Genomic DNA, 23533 nt, shown 5'->3' on the forward strand with positions numbered 1-23533 from the left:
TTTTCAGTTAAAATAAGGGGTAAAAATATTTCTGTGCCATACTGGGAGAGCCTCTGTAACTCTCAGTGACATGTGGCCCTGCTACTTGACAACAAGTTCACAGCATGTAAGAGGATGGCACATGGTGTCCTTTGCTACTTCATCATTAGTCTCATTTTCCTGAATTCCCATGATTATAGCAAAAGAGACATTGCAAACACTTTCAGGTGTCACCGAAGAAGGATACCTTGTATACTGGCTGAAGATGTCAAGCCGGCAGCTTTCCTGCCATACTATGGGACAACAAGCAGCAAGTTAAGATGTGTACTGCAGAGACATGGATTGAGACCAGTGTTCTAGCCCACTCACAAGATACGAGATATGCTGTGAACTGTTAAAGACGACATGGCTCTTCATGTGCCTGGTGCATAAGATGTCCCTTGTGTGTGCGGCAGTATCTATATCGGCCAGACAATTTGTACAGTTGCAGAACATTGTACCGAGCACAAGAGACACATTAAACAAAGAGAGCTCAACAAGTCAGCCATAGCTGAGCATTGCCTGGAAAGTGGGCATAAAATACAGTTTGAGAACATGAGTCTTGGCTTGTGTGTCAACATACTGGGATTCCACTATAAAAGAGGCGGCTGTGTTTAAACGGAACATTAACAATTTTAACAGGGACCAGGGGTACACACTGAGTAGGGCCTGGGGGCAAGTTTTAGATGCTGAAAGGAAGCAACGAAGGATGTTTAACACTTACAGGGAGGCAAAAGTGACAGTTTCAACCATGGCAGCAGTCCCTTACACCACCTGATGTCACTCTGTGCTGCAGCACACTGGAGCTGCTATATGAGCTGCCCATCTCACCTTCCGCGCATGCATTGTTTTGGCCCTCTCTGATTGGTGCCAGTGACTGTAATCGTGTGTATAAAAGAAGAAAATCATGCCAGCCCTGGCAGACAGTAGTTTTACTCCTGACGATGATGTGGAGGTAACCATCGAAAGCTCGAGAATTTTATTCGAATTGTTGGGGTTTGAAAACCAAGATTTTATATAGACGTCCCACCATGAAAGACTCTGAGGGCAGATTTTACAGCTCCAATTTAAATGTCACAGTGCCTGCAATAGCAATTAATGGGATAATTGGGGGGGGGGGGGGGGTTGAGTTGTGGGGTTAAAGGGACCAGACTGCTACGGTCATCGGTCCCTTTTTCCAAGTACTAAAAACACCCACAGAGAATAAAAACGATTAACAGAATAGAGCACAGACGACACAGAAAAAGAGAAACTGAGACAAAGACCAGACAAAACGAACTAAAATCACACAGAGTGTGACGGTGGTTGGCCGACCATAGAGATAAAAAAGGAAAAGCCAACCACTTAAAACACATTATAAAATCAGTTTAAAACCGGAGGCCAAATGCCAGAATCAACACAAAACAATAAGATAAAACAGAAACACTTAGATTAAATGATAAAAACCCCCTGCCCAAATAAAACGTAAAACTAAGTCAGCCGTAGCAGAGTCATCTGTTAAAAGGGCAGAGAGCGTGTCAGGCAGTGCGAACGACTGCCTGAGCACAGCTAAAAGCGGACACTCCAATAAAATATGGACCACAGATAAAACGGAGCCGCAGCGACATAGAGGTGGGTCCTCACGGCGCAATAAGTGGCCGTGCGTAAGCCGAGTGTGCCCAATGCGCAGCCGGCAGAGGACAACAGACTCCTTGCGGGAGACCCGCATGGACGACCGCCACACAGCCGTCATCGCCTTGATTGGACGGAGTTTGTTGGGCGTGGGCAGATTGCGCCATTCAGCGTCCCAAACCGAAAGAACTTCGCGGCGTAAGACTGCCCGCAAATCAGTCTCCGGGAGGCCAATCCCCAGAGATGATTTACTAGTGGCCTCTTTCACCAGGCGGTGAAGGTTGCCAGGTATCCCAACATGGCCTGGGGTCTACACGAAGACCACAGAGCGGCCGCAACGCACAAGAGTATGCAGGGACTCATGGATAGCCATCATCAGATGAGAACGAGGGAAATACTGGTTGAGAGCTCGTAAACCGCTCAGGGAATCGCTACAGATAACGAAGGACTCACCTGAGCAGGAGCGGATATACTCTAGGGCTCGAAAGATGGCGACCAGCTCAGCAGTGTAAACGCTGCACCCAGCCGGCTAAGAACGTTGTTCGGAATGGTCCCCTAGAGTTAGCGCATAACCGACTCGACCAGCAACCATCGAGCCGTCAGTGTAATCAATGCCAGAGCCCTGATACGTGGCCAGGATGGAATAAAAGCGGCGGCGGAAGGCCTCTGGAGGGACTGAGTCCTTCGGGCCCTGTGCCAAGTCGAGCCAAAGGCAAGGGCGAGGGACACACCACAGGGGTGTACGCAGAGGTGCCCGGAAAGGAGGTGGAACACGGAAAAACCCAAGCCTGGAGAGAAGCTCCTTGACGCGGACAGCGATCGGACAACCCAACCGGGGCCGACGTTCTGGCAGATGAACAACTGACCGCGGGAACAGGACACGGTAATTTGGATGCCCGGGCAAGTTAAAAACATGGGCAGCATAAGCGGCCAGCAAACGTTGGCGCCGTAACCGCAGGGGAGGGACACCTGCCTCCACGAGTATGCTGTCCACAGGGCTGGTGCGGAAGGCACCAGTGGCAAGGCGTATCCCGCTGTGTAGTATTGGGTCCAGTACCTGCAACGCAGATGGGGAAGCGGAGCCATAAGCCAGGCTCCCATAATCCAGACGGGACTGGATTAACGCCTGGTAGAGCCGTAACAAGGTTGATCGGTCAGCGCCCCAGCTGGTGTGGCTCAAGCATCTCAGAGCATTTAGATGCCGCCAACACGCCTGTTTAAGCTGCCGAATATGAGGCAGCCAAGTCAACCGGGCATCAAAAAGTACACCCAAAAACCTGTGGGTCTCCACCACAGCAAGAAGTTCGCCGCCAAGATAAAGCCGCGGCTCAGGATGGACCGTTCGGCACTGGCAGAAATGCATAACGCGGGTCTTGGCAGCCGAAAACTGAAAACCACGCACTACAGCCCAAGACTGCGCCTTGAGGATTGTGCCCTGTAGCTGACGTTCAGCTGCTGCAATGCTAATAGAGCTATAGTAAAGGCAGAAGTCGTCAGCATACAGGGAAGCGGAGACAGAATTTCCTACTGCCACAGCGAGACCGTTGATTGCAATTAAAAACAGGCAGACACTGAGGACAGAGCCCTGTGGTACCCCGTTCTCCTGGGCTCGGGAGGAACTATGAGAGGCCGCAACTTGCACGCGGAAGGTACGATACGACAGAAAATTTCTGATAAAGATTGGCAGAGGGCCCCGAAGACCCCATCCATGAAGCGTAGAAAGGATGTGATGACGCCATGTCGTATCTTATGCCTTCCGCATGTCGAAAAAGACAGCGACCAGGTGCTGACGGCGGGCAAAGGCAGTACGGATGGCCGACTCCAGGCTCACCAGATTGTCGGCGGCGGAGCGGCCTTTACGGAACCCACCCTGAGACGGAGCCAGAAGGCCCCGAGACTCCAGTACCCAATTCAAGCGCCGGCTCAACATCCATTCGAGAAGCTTGCAAAGAACGTTGGTGAGGCTAATGGGGCGGTAGCTGTCCACCTCCAAAGGGCTCTTGCCCGGTTTCAAAACGGGGATGACAATGCTTTCCCGTCATTGCGACGGAAACTCACCCTCGACCCAGAGACGGTTGTAAAGATTGAGGAGGCATCGCTTGCAGTCCACTGAAAGGTGTTTCAGCATCTGACAGTGGATGCGATCTGGCCCGGGAGCGGTATCAGGGCAAGCGGCAAGGGCACTGTGAAATTCCCACTCACTGAATGGAGCATTGTAGGATTCAGAAGTGTGGGTGCGAAAAGAAAGGCTCCGACGTTCCATCCGCTCTTTGATGGAGCGGAAGGCCTGGGGGTAATTCGCAGAAGCGGAACTCAGAGCAAAATGCTCTGCTAAGCGGGTTGCAATGACGTCGGAGTCAGTACAAACTGCTCCATTCAGTGAGAGCGCAGGGACGCTGGCAGGGGTCCGATAGCCGTAGACGCGTCGAATCTTGGCGCAGACCTGCGATGGAGTGACATGGAGGCCAATAGTGGACACATACCGCTCCCAGCACTCCTTCTTGCCTTGGCGGATAAGGAGGCGGGCCCGCGCACACAGCCGTTTGAAGGCGATAAGGTGGTCTATGGAGGGATGTCGCTTACGGAGGGATGTCGCTTGTGACGCTGGAGCGCCCGCCGGCGATCTTTAATCGCTGCAGCGATCTCAGGCGACCACCAAGGCACAGCCCTCCACCGAGGGGACCCAGAAGAACGGGGAATGGCAGATTCAGCGGCAGTAACGATGCCGGTGGTGACCGATTGAACCACCGCATCAATGTCATCACTAGAGAGAGGCTCAATAGCGGCAGTGGAGGAAAACAAATCCCAGTCAGCCTTATTCATAGCCCATCTGCTGGGGCGCCCAGAAGAGTGACGTGGTGGCAGTGACAGAAAGATCGGAAAGTGGTCACTGCCGCACAAGTCGTCATGCACACTCCATTGGACAGACGGTAAGAGGCGAGGGCTGCAGATCGAAAGGTCGATGGCGGAGTACGTGCCATGCGCCACGCTGAAGTGTGTGAAGGAACCATCATTTAGAAGTGAAAGATCGAACTGTGCCAATAAATGCTCAATGGTGGCGCCTCGACCTGTTGCCACTGACCCACCCCACAGAGGGTTATGGGCGTTGAAGTCGCCCAGCAACAAGAAAGGTGACAGCAATTGGGCTATCAGTGTAGCCAGGACATGCAGCGCGACATCACCATCCAGTGGAAGGTAAAGACTGCAGACGGTAATAGCCTGCGGCGTCCACACCCTAGCAGCGACAGCCTCTAAAGCTGTTTGTAGAGGGACAGACTCGCTGTGAAGAGAGTTAAGAACATAGATGCAGACGCCACCAGACACCCTTTCATAAGCTGCTCGGTTCTTATAATAACCCCAATAGCCTCGGAGGGCGGGGATTCGCATCGCTGGAAACCAAGTTTCCTGAAGAGCAATGCAGAAGAAAGGGTGAAGGCTGATAAGCTGCTGGAGCTCAGCGAGATGGTGGAAGAAACCGCTGCAGTTCCACTGGAGGATGGTATTTTCATGTCTGAAAGGCATGACGGGACTGGGAAGGCAGATTACGCCACTGGGTCACCTGCTGCCTCCGATTGAGCACCTGTGCTAGTGCTATCCATGGCGTCTGAGGGACCGGTGAGATCGAGGTCCTTAGCAGACGCCAGAATCTCCACCTCGTCCTCAGAGGCAGAGCTTGTAGGAAGCGGTGGGACGGGTGCCACCGCAATATCGTTGGTCTTGGGGACTTCCTTCTTTTTCTGCTTGTCGCGCTGTGCCTTCGGTGGGTCAGGCTTCATGGGCTTCAGTGGGTCAGTCTCAGGGACAGACAACGACCGTGAGGCCCTACGACCAGGGACTGGTGGTTGTTTCAACCACTTGCGGGCGTCCGCTTTTTCACTGGTCGGAACTTGCGAAGGGAGGTCCCTAAGGGATCCCTTCCTGGCGAGAGTAGCCGAAGAAGTCTTACGCTTCTACGGCTGGGAAGGGGGAGCTGATGTCCCCGATGGTTGGGAGGGTGTTGCTCCTGAAGAAGATGGAGCAGGAGCAACAGGGTGTAAGTGCCCCCCACAATCGAAGGGGCCGTTGGATGCTGACCAATCATAGAACCAACCGTATGAGACGACACAGGAGATGGAAGAACCGTCGTTGCAGCAGCGGCGTATGTTGACATCATTGGCACAGGATGGAGCCTCTCATATTTCCGCCTAGCCTCAGAATAGGTCAGGCGGTCCAGGGTTTTATATTCCATTATCTTCCGTTCTTTCTGGAAGATCCTACAGTCCGGCGAGCAGAGGGAATGGTGTTCTCCACAGTTAACACAGATGGGAGGCGGAGCACATGGAGTATTGGGATGTGAAGGATGTCCACAATCTCGACATGTGATGCCGGAAGTACAGCGGGATGACATGTGCCCAAACTTCCAGCATTTAAAACACAGCATCGGAGGAGGGATATATGGCTTCACATCACAGCGGTAAACCATCACCTTGACCTTTTTGGGTAAAACATCACCTTCGAAGGCCAAGATGAAGGCACCGGTGGCTACCTGATTATCCCTCGGACCCCGATGAACGCGCCGGATGAAGTGAACACCCCGTCGTTCTAGATTGGCACGTAGTTCATCGTCGGACTGCAGTAGAAGATCCCTGTGGAATATAATACCCTGGACCATGTTTAAACTTTTATGGGGAGTGATGGTGACGGAAACATCCCCCAACTTGTCACAAGTGAGCAACCTCCGTGACTGGGCAAAGGATGCTGTTTTGATGAGAACCGACCCAGAGCGCATTTTGGACAAGCCCTCCACCTCCCCGAACTTGTCCTCTAAATGCTCCACAAAAAACTGAGGCTTAGTTTGCATAAAAGATTCACCATCGACCCGCGTACAGACAAGGTACCAGGGTGAATAATCTCCACTCCTGTCTTTAGCCATGCGTTCCTCCCATGGAGTGGCCAGGGAGGGAAATGATCTTGGATTGAATTGCTTGCCGTTGAGGTTAGACCTCGATCCCTTAGAGACTGCTGGTGGAGGCCCACCAGCGAGAGATGATGTACCACGATTCATTGCGGGTCATCCGCCCTGATGCCACCCACTCCGACCAGGGGCTCTCCCCATGGGCGTCACCCAGCCACAGCAAAGACCACCTGGCAGGATGGCCTTTGCCGGGAGTCCCGATGCCCCAGAGGGATAGGCATCTACTCCTCGGCATACATGGGGTGGTAGCAGCTCAGGCATCAGCAGTGCGATCCCTGTGTAGTCAGGGGGCTACCACCAAGAGGGTACATGACGACCCCACCACAACGGACTGGCTACCGTGCTGGATGTCGGGTGTCGAAATATCCATGTACATCATGAGGGCAAAGATGGAAGTGCACAATGGAGGGAATGTATGCTACCCGGAACACACTGCAGCCAATGTGGCCGGAAGCTCGATGGAAGTCCAACTCCATGACAATATCGGGTGTGCCAGATCTTAGGGCAAGATGGATATATAATACACCACGTAAGGCGTCCTTCCCCAAATGGTACGCACTAACAGAAAATTTTGAAAGATAGTGGTCAAACCCCTTAGGGGACCAACACATTAAGGCCGAAACGTTTGAGACTCCTTTTAGTCGCCTCTTACGAGAGGCAGGAATACCGCGGGCCTATTCTTACCCCCGAACCCGCAGGGGGGAATTAATGGGATAATCTCCACAGCAAGGAGTCCTATACAGTGTGTACTATTTATGGACAGATTTTGCTATTTTCTGTTCCACTTCTAGCTCTGTGACCACTACTCAACAGTTGTAGCTCACTATTAAGATGTTGGAGGAGTGGGTGGACATTAACATTCTTGTCAAATTCTTAAACTGATTGAACTTGTAATGTGGCACACTGTTCTGATACTAAAAATAATTGTTTATATTATCTGGACATCACTTTCGATCATAGACTAATGTGGCTTCTACATGTAATGGAATCTAAAGACAATAAACTTATGGATATTGATTTTATAGTTCTTTGGCTGTAGATCATGTGGAGCAGACATAGCCCTTCAGATCGAAGTTCTAAAAGGCTTTTGTGTTGTCACTGATTATGGGTTAATAAGATCGTCATGTTTCAAAATTATTAATGTATTTCATCATGAGGGCCAGACAAGTCAAACAGTTGCAGAACATTGTACAGAGCACAAGAGACATATTAAATAAAGGGAGCTTGACAAATTGGCTTTAACTGAGCACTGCCTGGTAAATGGACACAAAATACAGTCTGAGAACACAAGAGTCTTGACTCATGAATCAACATACTGGGATTCCGTTATAAAAGAGGTGGCTGAGATTAGAATGAACAGCAACAATTTTAACAAAAACCAGGGGTACACAATGAGTACAGCATGGGGGCAGGCTTTGGATGTTGAAAGGATGCCACAAAGGATGCTCAACACCTGTAGGGAGGCAGGAGTGGCAGTTTCTAACATGGCACTGGCCCCTTGCGCCATCTGACGTTGCTCAGTAACGCGGTGGGCTGAAGCTGCTATAAGTTGCCCGACTCACCTTCGTGCACACTTTGTTTTGGCCTCTCTGATTGGTGCCCGCAATTGTTATGATGGGTATATAAGAGGAAAATCATACCAGCCCCAGTAGTCAACAGTTATACTCCTGACGACGATGGTAGAGATAGCTGTCATAAGCTCGAGAATTTTATTTGAAGTGATGTGGCTTGAAAACCGAGAAGATTTTATACATGGAGTCATAATGCTGCTCAAAAGGGTCATACAAAATGTGACTGATGCATTGATTTAAAAGCACCAACATCTCTCTCCTTTTCAGTAACTCTTATTTCTTGTGAGGTGGATAGTTTATTTCTAGATCGATATACACTGTTAATTTTGGACTTTTGAATTTCCAACTCCTCAACATAAACTGCACAGTCCATTCCACACTGTATGCTTATTTAATCACTTTACCCAACACAGGTAAGCTGCATTCCATATCAGATTTATCTGTGGATTTAACACACTTTCCACTAGCTACCTTTAATTGCATGGTAATATCGTGGGGCCAAATTAGAGCAGTGGGTTTCCACAGTGGTTATAAACTTATTCAGACATATTTGATGAAAACGCTCTCATTTGAAAAATTTATTAGCACAGCAGCAAAAAAAACACAGGAAACTAAAAATCCCTGCCTTCTTACATTCCAGCAGCATGGTATAACTGAATACAAGTATAAAGCTAACTTTTTTTCATTCATTCATTTTATTATATTCTTGACACCCAGTACTCTTTCATTTTTCCATTTTTCTGTCAATTCATTAATGTTAACTGACACTGGGAACCTCTGGTGCAGCAAACTTAGTGTGACTGCCTCTTTCTCCAAACAAGATAATTTGGTTGAACAAAAGAGCAAAATATAAATAATATATTTTCACACTGCGACATTATATGAGCCTTACTGTAACTACTCTTTGCATTTAGTTTTCTACATCTTTCATTTTAGTTTTCTACATCTTTCATTGTCTTTCCCGTCTGTTTCTCACCGCCGCCCCCCCCCCCCCCCCCCCCACCTCTGTTACGTACAATGCACTTAGCTTTTCACTCTTATTAACTCATGCACGATGTTTTAGTAGTAATCGCTGTCTTGCATATTACCCTGTCTTCCACCTTTAAGCTCTCGGGTTGTCACATCTCATCCGACGCAGTCCCCAACAATCAGTCTTTCCTTCTCATCCCAGATGTTAAGTCTCTCCTGACCCGAGTTTTGGGTGACTTTTCCTAAATCTATCCCTTTTCCTAGACCTCTCCAGTCCTTTTCCTTTGCCCTTCTTCCTCCCCCTTCAAGCCTTCTGCCTGAAGAAGGAATCACTGGCTCCGAAAGCTTGCAATTACAACAGTCTTATGTGTGTGACTTGCTGTCGCTTGGTGAGGAGATTTTTTGATCTATCCAATAAAATAATTTTATAATACATTTTGATATTGCTGTTTATTTTGTTTGTTCTATTTTGTTGGAGGCCTTAAGGTACCACTTGTCAGAGATCAAGGGAACAAAACCTGTACACGCATTCACTATATAATAAAGTGTTCATAACCTGTTTCTGGTCAGTGTAAAAACTGCTGTGCACATGTAAACACAGTCATTCTGGATTCTCCCTCCCCGTCCCTTTACAGTTGGACTTTATTGAGATTCCATACCAATCAGTCATGGCAATCAGTTTAACTGGCCTGGCACTGCTTTCAGAATTGCAGGTGTAAAAAAAAATTTACATAAAACCGTAATTTTAAATAAGGCAAATGAAAATAATCACACAGGGCCAGAGTCATCTTACGGGGGTATAGCTGACAGTCAGCATTATGTTTTGTCCAATAACGAGTAACATTACTGACAATACATTGTTATGTAGTATATGCACCAAGGATATGCATGCAATTCAGGGCATTCTCGTGTGACATGAGTAAGTGTGATTCTTGAGGTTTCTCCTATGAATCAATCACTGACTTATTTTCAGGCATAATGCTGGAACACTATTTCTTGAATCATGCCACATATGAGAGCTGTCAACAAATTTTCAATGTGAGTCACAGGCAGCAAGCTGGATGTAATTCACACTTATTATACCTCTAGATGTCAGTGCACCTTTCCCCACACTGACTTAATTTCAGGCATAATGCTGGAACACTATTTCTTGAATCATGCCACATATGAGAGCTGTCAACAAATTTTCAATGTGAGTCACAGGCAGCAAGCTGGATGTAATTCACACTTATTATACCTCTAGATGTCAGCGTACCTTTCCCCAATGATCTATTGTGTTCAACCATGATCACCAAAACTGATATGTAAGAGGGTCCATCAAAGAAGGAAATCACTTCAAACTTTTTCACATACTGAACCATCTTTGTACTTTTTAATGTTGATGAATTTAGTAATTTAAAGACTACTTACAAATCAATTTTTCAGAACAACGATGCAATTAAGTTCAATTAGAAACAGAGACAGAATTGGGACAGTCCTCCCCAGGATGTGTTAGGCTATGCCATGAGTAGCTGAAGCTCCCTACAAACTAGCTTCCTTTCACATTTGCTTTTGTTCAGCTGTAAGCAGTCTTTGACACCTATTGCATGCAGCAGCAAATATGTGAAAGCAATCGTGCATAATAATAGTGGATGCACTATCCAAGGAAACATTAAATCCCTCTCCCTTAATAATATTGGCAGCCATGTTGTTCACAAACATTTTCACAGGAGTAAAGGCTATTTGAATGCCCTATTTTGAACTGAAGTCAAAGTATCTTTAAGGTGTTTGGCTCACTAAAATATGGTCAATTGTGCGACACCATCTTTCTCATATGTCTGTTGTAACATTTAACAAGTATCTGTAGTATATTTCAAGAGATGGAGTAAAATTTCAATTGATTCAACTCCATTTTTTGTAGATGACTGTTTATCTCATTGTACTGTTATTTGGCCTCAATCAGATCTGTGCAGGCAGTTGCTCACAGTGCATGAACACTTCTCCTCAACAAAATGTTAATGCCTTTTGTATGATGCACAAGATAATAAAAAATGAATACCACTCTTTAATGACTTGTACTCTTAATTAGCAAAGTGGACTAGCATACCTGAATGACAAATCTGTATGCCTCTAATATCTGATTGGAAAAATGTCTACATTCACCAACAGATTAGGTTACAGTTGGGCCAGAAACAACATGAAATATTGTGTGTTTTACAGGATTCAAGTTGTCATTTTACACCACTCTATTCATTTTCTGATATATTCTGATTTTGTTTTTTGTTAGTCTGAGCATAAGTATTAAATATTTAGAGCTCAGTATTTCACGGTGTAGTTGACCCAGCCAGAATCTGTTGCTCCTCTCACTTTTGTCCACATTTAACACAATTTAGATTTTCACATTTTTACTTTGTGTTACACATCTCAACTGTCTGTAGTTTTACTGAATAAGCAGGACACCAGAAAGTAATTAATTTGTTTCATTAAAAGAACTCACCTTTTTGTATCTCTGCTTCAGGCATAGCTTGCATAGCAACTGTAACCACAGCTGGACCAATAATGTAGTGCATCACAGGATTGACATAATGCTGAAGCATTATCAGTGGCACTGCTATTCCCATAGTTTTGTGTGATAGTGAATGTGCTGTTCAAAATAATTATTTACAACAGCAACAATTGGTAATAAAGCATTTTTTCAAAAAATTAAATTTTGCTCAATAAAAAATGATTACACACATTACCTTTCAAATTAGCAGTATTAATTTCACGAGGAGAAATACTTATATCTGTTAAAACCAGATCATCATATGGGGTTAATGTTATCAGGGATTTATGAACTGTCAGTGACTCTCTAAGGACCTCCTCTGTACTTGCTGGGCCTGTAAAACAGAAATTGATAATGTTTTAACTACACTACATGTGATTTGTCCACTTTAATAAATACTGCTGCTACTGGCAGCACAAGAACTTCCATCAAGTCTCATTATTACAACAATACATTTTCTTCAACAACTGATCACTATACTGTGCAATTTGTTAACTTCAAATATATTAGCTGCTTTTCACATGAAATCAAATGAATGATTTTTCTGTATTATAGCACCAGTTAATATAGCTTTTGTACCCTGCCACTAACTTGCATATGACTCAAACTTACTTGTTCTCACCACAGGAAGTACCTCATAATGTTCTGGCTGAAAAGTGTAAATTATCCACATAAAACATCTCTCTTTTAGAACTGTGATGTTAGTTGATGACCCCTAATCAAGGGCCTGAGAAACACTAGACATGGTCAAGCAATAGGTGAGGCAATTAAGATACCACATACCGGACACTAACTTATAAAACAATTCCAAAAAGACACATACTGAAATAGAGGAACACATTCATTAAGTTACCAAAGAATGCAGAAAGAAAAATATCAGCCTGAACTATGACAACAAGAAAATTACTGGCCCACAATATGTCGTGAATATCTTCTGGCAGTATTAAACAGACAACACAAAAATCTAATACCGTATTTACTCGAATCTAAGCCGCACTCGAATCTAAGCCGCACCTGAAAAATGAGACTCGAAATTCAAAGGAGAGAAAAGTTTTAGGCCGCACCTCCAAATCTAAACAAAGTTGGTCCATTGTAATATGAGACACAATTTAAGTTGAATGAATGACGATACAGCTACAGTAGTTTGGTTCGAGTCGTAAGCTTAGCAGTTAAACTTTACCAGGTAGCCATTGCTATGCGTCAGGCGCTCCGTCAGTATTTATATGGGTACCCTTCCTTTTTCACGTGCTTCGTCTGGTTTGAATCGATTGCTTATTTTGCTTTGATCTGATAACTGCCGTTTTCTTTGTTATAGGTGTTTACACCACTCTAAGCTGAAAATGCATTATTGTACTGTGTCATGCACTGTTTGTCGCATTCTGATAGTGCGTGTTCACGGCCTGTCGCCGCTCGCGGCATGGCTTGCTTTTGTGCGTGCTACCGCCGCTTACAATTAAAAAAAAAAGAAGAGAGGAATCATCTCATTAGCAAAACAATGGCAAGAGACTGCTATTTATTGTTACTTACACTGCTGCTTTCTTTGATAATGATCAACAAGAACCAAATAATAGACTGCGTATGATAGAACATGTTCTGAACGAGAGTTAGGCGAAAATTTTTCTCTGTTTGAAAATCTTTGCGGCCGCTTCTTTAGTACATCAAATTCTGCACAGAAATTAGTCATCTTAGATTTAAAAATCTAGTCAGTTGCCGTGCTTAATTTCTGACTGTATCACTATTAGGCATAAAAATAATACGAATATAAACATGACACGATACGTATATTCTTCCGCGTTTGCTGTTGTCTCTAGTTTCGTAGCTTATTAGGCAGACAGGATTTAAATGAGATAGCAGCAAACACGAAAGAATACATGGCAAAATGTTTATATTCGTATTATTCTTATGGTGAAGAGAATAGTGCATGTGATTAACATTTCATCAGGTTCCTATTAGCAACCATCTCTTCTCACAGGTAGGAAAAAATTCAGAACGTAGAGTTGGCCATATTGACAAACATCCCACACAGTCTTGCCAGTCGTATTTTCGTAGTACATTGAAATTCTGCTACATTCGAAGATGAACAATACGGAATTTGTATTTACTATGTTGGATAATGTATGAAAATGGTCGAAACTCGGGACGGAGAGAAAAAGCTTGTCTTCCACCTTTTTTTAAAATTTCGGCAGAAGTTAGTTGTGGCGGCACCTACTAACATTTTTGAGAACTTCCGCTTGCTTTGCACTCGATTCTAAGCCGCAGGCGGATTTTTGGATAACAAAAACAGGAAAAAAAGTGCGGCTTAGATTCGAGTAAATACGGTAATCAGTAATAAGAGAGGCAGATCAAACAATCACCAGAGCAACGTAAAGGAATGAATTATAAATACAGTAACACATCTTGCAGAGATAATCAACCCACCCTTTTTGACAAGAACCTTTCCTGGCTGTCTTAAAATTGCCAAATGATCCATACTCATAAAAATGGTGGCAAAACAAATTTAGAAAACTGTAGACCAGTCTCTTTATTATCAGGTTTTGCCAAAATCACTGAAAGAATCATGTACACTACTGGCCATTACAATTACTGCACCAAGAAGAAATGCAGATGATAAACGAGTATTCATTCGACAAATATATTATACTAGAACTGGCATGTGATTACATTTTCACGCAATTTGGGTGCATAGATCCTGAGAAATCAGTACCCACAACAACCACCTCTGGCCGTAATAACGGCCTTGATATGCCTCGGCATTGAGTCAAACAGAGCTTGGATGACGTGTGCAGGTACAGCTGCCCATGCAGCTTCAACACAATACCACAGTTCATCAAGAGTAGTAACTGGCGTATTGTGACGAGCCAGTTGCTCAGCCACCACTGAGCAGACGTTTTCAGTTGGTGAGAGATCTGGAGAATGTGCTGGCCAGGGCAGCAGTCGAACATTTTCTGAATCCAGAAAGGCCCGTACAGGACCTGCAACATGCGGTCGTGCATTATCCTGCTGAAATGTAGGGTTTCGCAGGGATCGAATGAAGGGTAGAGCCACGGGTCATAACACATCTGAAAAGTAACATCCACTGTTCAAAGTGCCGTCAATGCGAACAAGAGGTGACCGAGACGTGTAACCAATGGCACCCCATACCATCACGCCGGGTGATACACCAGTACGGCGATGACGAATACACGCTTCCAATGTGTGTTCACCGCGATGTTGCCAAACAGGGATATGACCATCATGATGCTGTAAACAGAACCTGGATTCATTAAAAAAAATGACATTTTGACACTCGTGCACCCACGTTCGTCATTGAGTACACCTTCGCAGGCGCTCCTGTCTGTGATGCAGCGTCAAGGGTAACCGCAGCCATGGTCTCCGAGCTGATAATCCATGCTGCTGCAGACATCATCGAACTGTTCGTGCAGATGGTTTTTGTCTTGCAAACATCCCCCTCTGTTGACTCAGGGATCAAGACGTGGCTGCACGATCCGTTACAGCCATGCGGATAAGACACCTGTCATCTCAATTGCTAGTGATACGAGGCCGTTGGGATCCAGCACTGCGTTCCGTATTACCCTCCTGAACCCACTGGTTCCATATTCTGCTAACAGTCATTGGATCTCGACTAATGCGAGCAGCAATGTCACGATACGATACACCGTAATCGCGATAGGCTACAATCCGACCTTTATCAAAGTCGGAAACGTGATGGTACGCATTTCTCCTCCTTACACGATGCATCACAACAACGTTTCACCAGGCAATGCCGGTCAACTGCTGTTTGTGTATGAGGAATCGGTTGGAAACTTTCCTCATGTCAGCACGTTGTAGGTGTCACCACTGGCGCCAACCTTGTGTGAATGCTCTGAAAAGCTAATATTTGCATATCACAGCATCTTCTTCCTGTCGGTTAAATTTCGCGTCTGTAGCACGTCATCTTCGTGGTGTAGCAATTTTAATGCCCAGCAGTGTATAACAAATTAATGAAATTCCTGGACAGGAACAAAATCCTCACTAATGCCCAGCTTGGTTTCTGGAAAAATAAGTCCATGACTAGCGTCATGTATAATTTTTTATGAAACGTTCTAGAAGCAATGGACAAGAAACAAAATGCTGTTGTTATTTTCTTACAGCTAAGCAAAGCTTTTGACATCATGGACCTCAAAATAGTGTTCGTAAAATTTCAAAAGTGTGGTATTAGAGGCACTGTATTAAAAAAATTTTCCTCGTACTTAACAATCTGGAAGTAGGAAGCAATACTTACACATGAACTAAATAACAGCACTAGATTATATTGCTTGGGTGCAAGTGTAATAAAAAGTGGAGTCCCTCAATGATCCATTTTTGGGCCTATGTTTTTCCTTCTGTACATAAACAACCCAACCTAAGCACTAAATCACAATTAAATACCTTGTTTGCAGATGACACTAGTACCCTTCTTAAAGAGAAAATCCCAAGACAACTACAAAAAGCTGTGAATAAAGCTAAAGACCAGCTGAATGCCTTGTTTGAAGGAAATGAGCTAATAATAAATACATCCAAAACAACTTTTCCGAACTTTTGTTTACAGGGGGATGCCTCCAACACCTCTGTGACAAACTTCAGCAGAATTAAATCCTCAAAGGAAACAAAATTGCTCAGCATATGGCTTGAATATTATTTTAAATGGCAGACACACAAACAAAAACAAATGTGACACTGAAAAAATTATCCTACAGCCTATGTTTACTTGTATACAGAGCAAGCTTCCATTCTTTTTGAATTGCATACTTTGTCTAATTCCACAGCATTGTACAGTATCAGACTGTATTTCGGTGTAACACAACCATTATTTCAGTCATCATCTTGACCCAAAAAGGAGCAATACACCACGCATGAAAGATTCCTGCACGCCCTACAGCAGAAGTCTTCAATCCACCCAATTTTTATTTTAGAAATATGTAAATAAGTGAGAAAGAATTTAAAAAGATAGGAATAAAAATTTTATTTGCATGAACATGATACCAGGGAAAAAGACAAAACTCCATCTCCAGTCAGGAAGGACATCAGCCTGCAAAACACCCACTATAAATAGGGCTACACAAATGCACAAATATCTGTCACATAAAAGTTATTTCCTAATTATCACCATTTTATAAATCCTTAACGACATCCTTATTAGATAACTCCTTATATTCAGAAGCAGAATTTTTAGACCATGTTAAGTGCAGCAGACTTGAAGTAAGAACATGGAATAACTGCTGCTGCTCCAAATGCATAATCTAATAGAATTAAATTTATTGCACTATTGCAATATATTTTGATGTTATACATAGAGAGAGAGAGAGAGAGAGAGAGAGAGAGAGAGAGAGAGAGAGAGAGCGCGCACCCATGCTCGCGGGGGAAGGAGGGGGCGGGAGGGGGAGAGGGGTGGGGGGCAGCGCATGGGTGTACATGTGCAAATGGCATACAGCAATCTGTAAAATGCTTTGACTTGCAAGTAAAAATGTTACTCTTTGTTCTGTAACATTAAACTTTTAGGGAATGCAACAACTGTCCTTGAATGATCCTACAGTTGTTTTAGTGGCAAGAGATTGTAATAAAAATGTTAAAAATTATCTGGCAGGCACACTAAGAAAGGAGCTTTACATGTTGCAAGGACGTGTTTGGAAAACTGCAAGTATCATCTCTGAAGTCAGCAGTTTTGAATATTCCTCAGTCTTTTGTGTGTCTACCTCACAGAGTTCACATACATGAAGTTAGGAAAATAACAGCTCACATGAAGGTGTAAAAGTATTGTTCTTCCTTTGTGCTATCTGTGAATGGAACAATAAGAAACCTTTAAATGAAATAACCCCCGTCATACACCTCTTGGTGATGACAGTGTGGCGTACATAATCAGAAGATACAATATAAAATAATTTACTCACAGACTTTATAATCTGCAAAATGGAGACAGAGTTTCTGCAACATGAAGATGGATTTGTTGATATTTTCTGCAACTGTCATTACATGCAACAGTAAAAGTAAGAGGGAAATAATTTACTCATGTGTGTAAAGACTGGCACAGCAAATCTCAACAAATTCAAGTGTCCCAGAAAAGTATTGTCCAAATAATGGGATTGTGTGCCTGCAAATCCCTCATATTGCACAAAAAATATAAACAGTAAATTCATCCACCATGTTAACAATGAGTACATATAGTTTCCCATCAATAAGCGTAAGTGCATCTATGAACAGTTCAGCGGAGTAAAGTGTCTCCCTGGAGTAACAACCATGTATTTTACAACTAAGTGTTAGAGTGTGGTCAAATGTAGTCAGTTGTACTGAAAATTTAGAAACAATGTAAGAAGCAACAAGCATGCACTGGTTCATTCTAATGCAGTAGTACAAATATTTTTCTCACTTTTGTCTACAAACTATAGCCCATATGCAACAATTCTTTTGAAAGAGACTATTACTGGCTTAGAGGGGCTATTATTACTCTTCATTTTTCACTTTCACTGAAGCCTTCTCACTCACACCACGTCATAGTGTGGCACAGTGCCACCTTCACCATTTCATCATGCAAGACGCTCAATATGTGATTCAAGTCCATTCCCTTCGCTCTTGGTGTTCCAAAAAAACTCTTTGCTCTGGAGACTGTGCACGAAAATGTACAGGCAACCCATGGAGCTAAGGAACAGCCAGACAAAAAAGGGAGAAAAGTGTATGTCAAAGCAAATAGTAATCAGAAGGTTACACTGACCAAGAGTGTCATTCAATTAGGGAACAGTCATAGGTAGCCAATGCCCAACTCAGTACAAAACTCCCAGGGTAGTAAATACCAAGTAACTAAAATTTTCAGTAAGAAAATAAAACAATCTAGGTTGCAACGACAGCAGAAGTTTTACTAACACATTTCGCCTCTTTGAGGCATCTTCAGAATTTTTTTCAGAACTGCGAGTAACACATTAGTTATAAGTAGCCATAATTTCTAAATAATTTCTGAAAATGACTCGAAAATGCAAAATGCATAAATAAAGCTGCTTCTGTCATTGCAACCTTGACTATTTTTTCCACTGAAAATATATCACAGTTGCTGCACCATGGCTATAGAGTGGGAGGATCTATACAACTAATACTTTTAAGCCAAGTGCATAACTCCATGATGTTACCTATGATTAAGGCTCACTGAGAAAAATTCTTGGTAAAAAAGATCATATAGTCATTACTGGAGGGAGTGGTAACAGTTTGGGCCATAACCTGAACTACGCAACTGAGGACGAAGGACACATTGCCAACAATGCTCACTGAGCAGTTAGAGAGAGAATATTAATAAGACTTAGTAGAGGCATGCACCTCTTTGCCCAGAGCAGGTCTACAAAAATATGGAAATTGCATAGGGAGAGATCAGGAGTTTATAAAGGATGTGTAAGGGCCTCCCAGCAAAACTTCTGCAACCTTGACGACATGTGGGCGTGAATTATCCTGCAACAGAATGATGTCATCCATCAAGATTCCTGGCCATTCGGACCTGATGGAGAACTTCTAGTTCTGCAAAGTGTCATGCATTAATTGTGACTCTGTGTTCTGGGAAAAAAAGGGGGGGGGGGTGAATCCACCTACTTCCATTGCATAGTTGGCTCTGACACTTGTTCTACAGCTCAAAATGATGACACCATCTTTCATCTTCCATGGTAATATGGGACAGGAAATAATATTCTTCTTTGTTATATTTTTTTCTAATGCTGTAGTGATGTCAACATTTTGTTCAATTTCTCGTCTTCCATCACGTTGTGGGGAATCCTCTGCACACAAATTTTCTGGAACTTTGGAAGCTCTGTCCTGACAGCATGACCAGTACTATGAGCGATGCCCAACATGAGATGAATGTCTTCCATCACACATCATTGGTCACTTCTGAAGGCAGCATCCACCACAGTAATGATAGAAGGGGTAATGACACAAGGAGCTTGTCCTGCGGACTCCTCACACAAGACCTACTCGAAAACATTTAGTCCATGCAAACACACATGCACATGGCATACTGTGTTCGCCATAAACAGCAGACATTTGGGCATGAATTTCATTTCCAGACACTCCTTCTGCAGTCAAAAACCACATTACATGTCACTATTCTTCTTTCCCAGCTTCAATAGTAAAGTGAGATGCACACAAACTCGCTGACCTAACACAGAACACATCTAATAGATAAATGGCACAATGGTGAACATTCGCACTGTTCCTTCCCAATTCCAACAAGAGGGCACCCTCCAAACACACCTACTTGTGTTACCAAAGGCCCCACCATGCTCATCATATAGTGTGTGTCATTTAGATTTGACTGCCCCTTACGCATTGCTCAAAAAATTCAGAGTATTGTCCACTGCAGGCAAAGTTCCTGTTCGAGTTCAAGTACAGCATGCAGTTTTATCTACCAAAAAATTTCAAAGTAGTACTCATTCTACTGCAGACTAAAAGATTCAGTCTGGAAACAAACAACTTCCAGGAGAAATCTAGGAGCTATTCAGTTAAGCAAGTAAGAAAGAGGAACTGGCAGAACTGAGGCACATGAGGGTGGACTGTGAGTCACACCTGTATAGCTCAAATAGTAAAGGTCACTGCCATGAAAGTCTAGGTTCTGGGTTCAAGTCCCAGTCCAGGTGACATTTTTAACACATCAGAAGTTTTGCAAACAGCGAACATTATACAGTCAAATGAGAGACACATTCTTATCCAAGCTGATAACCAAACATCATTGATCATGTTGTTAATAATAATAATCCTATTATTCACATCTGAGTGAAAGTAAGAACTAAAATATCAGAAAAAAAGATTATTTCCATTTAGATTATATGTCCCTGTCTAGGATTCAGAACTAATGTATAACTGCTTAATGACAGATACCAGACAGGAAATTGGCCCCAAATGTTCAAAAACAAAGTAAAAGATTACCTGTTAGATATTTCTTCAATTTATCAGAATACCTGGAATATGAGACATAAATTTTGATTAACAAAATGCCCATAGTAGCAACTGAGTAGCAGAAGAGGAGTTGTAGCACTTATCAGTGTAAGCACTAACCATAATGTTACTATATCAATGAAAATAATCAATGTCTGAAAATATAATATAATTGGACAATTAAAAAAAAAAAAGCTCCTACTCACCGAGCAGCAGCACGAGCAAACACATACAACAGTTAAGGAAATGCACAAATTTTGGAGCCATCTTCTGTAGGAGGAGGAGTTAGTATTTACCATACCGTCGACAACGGGGTCATTAGAGATGGAGCACAGGCTCGGATTAGGGAAGGATGGGATAGAAAATCGGCCATACCCTTTCACAGAAACCATCCCGGCATTCATCAGAGTTATTTAGGGAAATCACGGAAAACCTAAATCAGGATGGCCAGAAGCGGGTTTGAACTGTTGCCCTCCTGAATGCAAGTCCTCCTTCTGGCAGAAGGATTGAAGGAGAAGGAAGAGGGATGAAGCAAAAGGACTGATGGGATTAGGCGATGGAGAGAACTATGGAAAAGTCACCCGAAAACCCAGAACTCTCCTTCACCAGATGGGAAGAGAAGGATCCCATCCTGTAAATCTCTCCTGACCAGGGGTTCGTGGTGACTTTGCCATTGTTCTCTCCATCTCTTACACCTCCCCAGTTCTATTTCTTCTTCCCTCTTCCTTCCCCTTCTATCCTTCTGCCCATAAATGGGCTACTGACTCAGAAAGTCTGTACATTTCCTTAACTTTTATATGTTTTTGCTCCTGCTGCCACTCGGTGAGTAGATTTTTTTTTTTTAACCTATCCAACAATATTGCACAATGTTAGTGTACTGTATGCTTGCAACCTGCAGTGGATGCTTTTGCACGCTAATGTATAACTTGACTCATTTCACTTCCCTGAAGGATCTGCTTAATCAAGATATTTACAAAACACAATGAATAAATGAATCACAAGGCACACATTCTGCTTTCTCACATTATAAATATGGTGTAAGTGCCATAAACAAATAACTTCATGAGATGTTGAATGACAGCAATGCCACCATTTTCTTTCACAGTAGCACCATTAATGTTAGTTATTATGTTTACTTACAACATTTAAGTAGAAATATCCTGTTCTTCTTCACAAGAACAATATTTAAGTATTACATATCGTTGTTCACTCACACACTATAATTTCTCACAAACATAATGAACTGTTCGGACTTAGAGAGAGGAACAAAAAATGTAAATTAATAACATATTTCTTTTATTTGGGGATATCAGAACAAAAAAATCAAAATATCGTACGAAATACAAGGAAATGACTACTAAAAGGGTCTTGGATTGCGACAATGTGCAGCAACATGAGAGAGAAGGCTAGTTCATGTTAAAACATTGACTGAAAAGAGAAAAAAAGGAGAGGATCAAACTATTAAATTGCACAGTTGTGCCAATGGCAGAGGGCAATAAACTGCAACAAATTTTCAAACAAAGAATTTGAGTAACTGAAGTCTGCTCCAAACCAAATCACAACTAACAAAGTTATTAAAAGGTATAACCTTTCCTTGTCTATGCTACTTCTTTTTGTAATGGTTCTATACTACATTATTTATTAATTACAAAATAATGTGTTGGTTACTGCACTGCACATTTATGTACACTAGTCAAATTACACAACTTTTATCAAATATACAGAATGTTGTGGCAAGTCTGTTGGTCTCAATTCAATAAGAATTCCATCAATCAAGCATTCAAAGTATAGCAGTTAAGCATCAAAGTTACTGTACCTTTGCAGTCTACCAGAGCACCAAGTGTTTCAAGCACAGAGCACAGCCATGTAACCTCCCTCGCAATGTGGGTCAGAGAAGGTGCAGCATCTGCCTTCCACATGAGGCTGCCACTCAGAGCTATAGCCAGTACATTAAAGGGTGTTAACACAGTCGAAGCCATTTGAGCATGTACAACTTTATAGGCCAACTCCTGAACAGTTGCTGCTTCCAAATCCACGGCAGCTGGCACCTCTCTCGGTACAGCCTGACGCCAGAGGCGAGGATCAGAGCGCCCATTTTCTTGGCAGAAGGATTTCACAGATATTGGTTCTCCAAATTCGACATAAATGTTTCCATAGTGCTCATTCACCAGCTTTAGTGCCTTCACAAAACCCTGCACATAATTCAATTATTTTAACAGTAAGTATTGACTTAATCAAAACAAATAAAAGATACATGGAGCAAAAAATAATTGTACCCATTATGCCTGCAAACATTATGTTAATATGAATAGTACATGTAATAACCTTTAATGAATGGGACTAATGAATCAGTGAACTTATGTTTAATTAATCATTTTTAATAATTAAATATCTTTAATTCTAATAAATCTGTTATTACATACGAGAGTTTCAAAATGACAACAAAAACTTCTGTTTAATTCAAAGGATGATTATAGGAACACCTTGAGGATAGGAACTTGTGCGGATTTCTCAAGAAACACTGCTATAAAGCAGGAGTGGGCAACCAGTGGCCAGCATGCTTGATCTGGCCCATGGTGTGTTTCAATTCGGCTCACAGAAACATATTCTTGAAAAAGAGAATAAGGCATTAAATAATTATACCATGTAAGTTTTTAAGACAGCTACTGGAAAATGTTGTAAGTAAAGAAACAAAATTCACGAAACATAAATGAATGATAAGGATCTGAACATAAGGTGAACATTAAATGAATGTACTCTCACAAACGCATGTCAGGAGGCACAACTTGCTGGTGTAAGGTATTGGGAAAGGGGTGCCATTCGTATTGGTGCATTATCCAACAAGCATTAACATCATGACTGCTACAATTCTGACTTCATGTGCTATGAGCGCTGCTGTCACCTCGCATGTCTAGATGGCTCACGAGCTTAAGCATATGAATGAGGTCTGCAAGACACCGAAGG

The 23533-nt window shown here is 43.1% G+C and overlaps 1 protein-coding gene across 4 annotated transcripts in view; it reads right to left on the reverse strand.

Annotated features, from left to right (window-relative positions):
- Nucleotides 1-23533, reverse strand: part of LOC126175377 (dihydroxyacetone phosphate acyltransferase) — a 134272-nt gene that overhangs the window by 79444 nt on the left and 31295 nt on the right. For all 4 annotated transcript variants that reach the window (XM_049922159.1, XM_049922152.1, XM_049922168.1 and 1 more), the window contains 3 exons: nucleotides 22386-22761; nucleotides 11844-11981; nucleotides 11600-11746 (listed from right to left, as the gene is read on the reverse strand). In XM_049922159.1, the coding sequence (XP_049778116.1) occupies nucleotides 11600-11746; nucleotides 11844-11981; nucleotides 22386-22761 (661 nt within the window). The remainder of the gene's footprint in view (nucleotides 1-11599; nucleotides 11747-11843; nucleotides 11982-22385; nucleotides 22762-23533) is intronic.

This window comes from Schistocerca cancellata, chromosome 1 (assembly GCF_023864275.1).
Source record: "Schistocerca cancellata isolate TAMUIC-IGC-003103 chromosome 1, iqSchCanc2.1, whole genome shotgun sequence".
NCBI classification, from domain to species: Eukaryota; Metazoa; Arthropoda; class Insecta; order Orthoptera; family Acrididae; genus Schistocerca; species Schistocerca cancellata.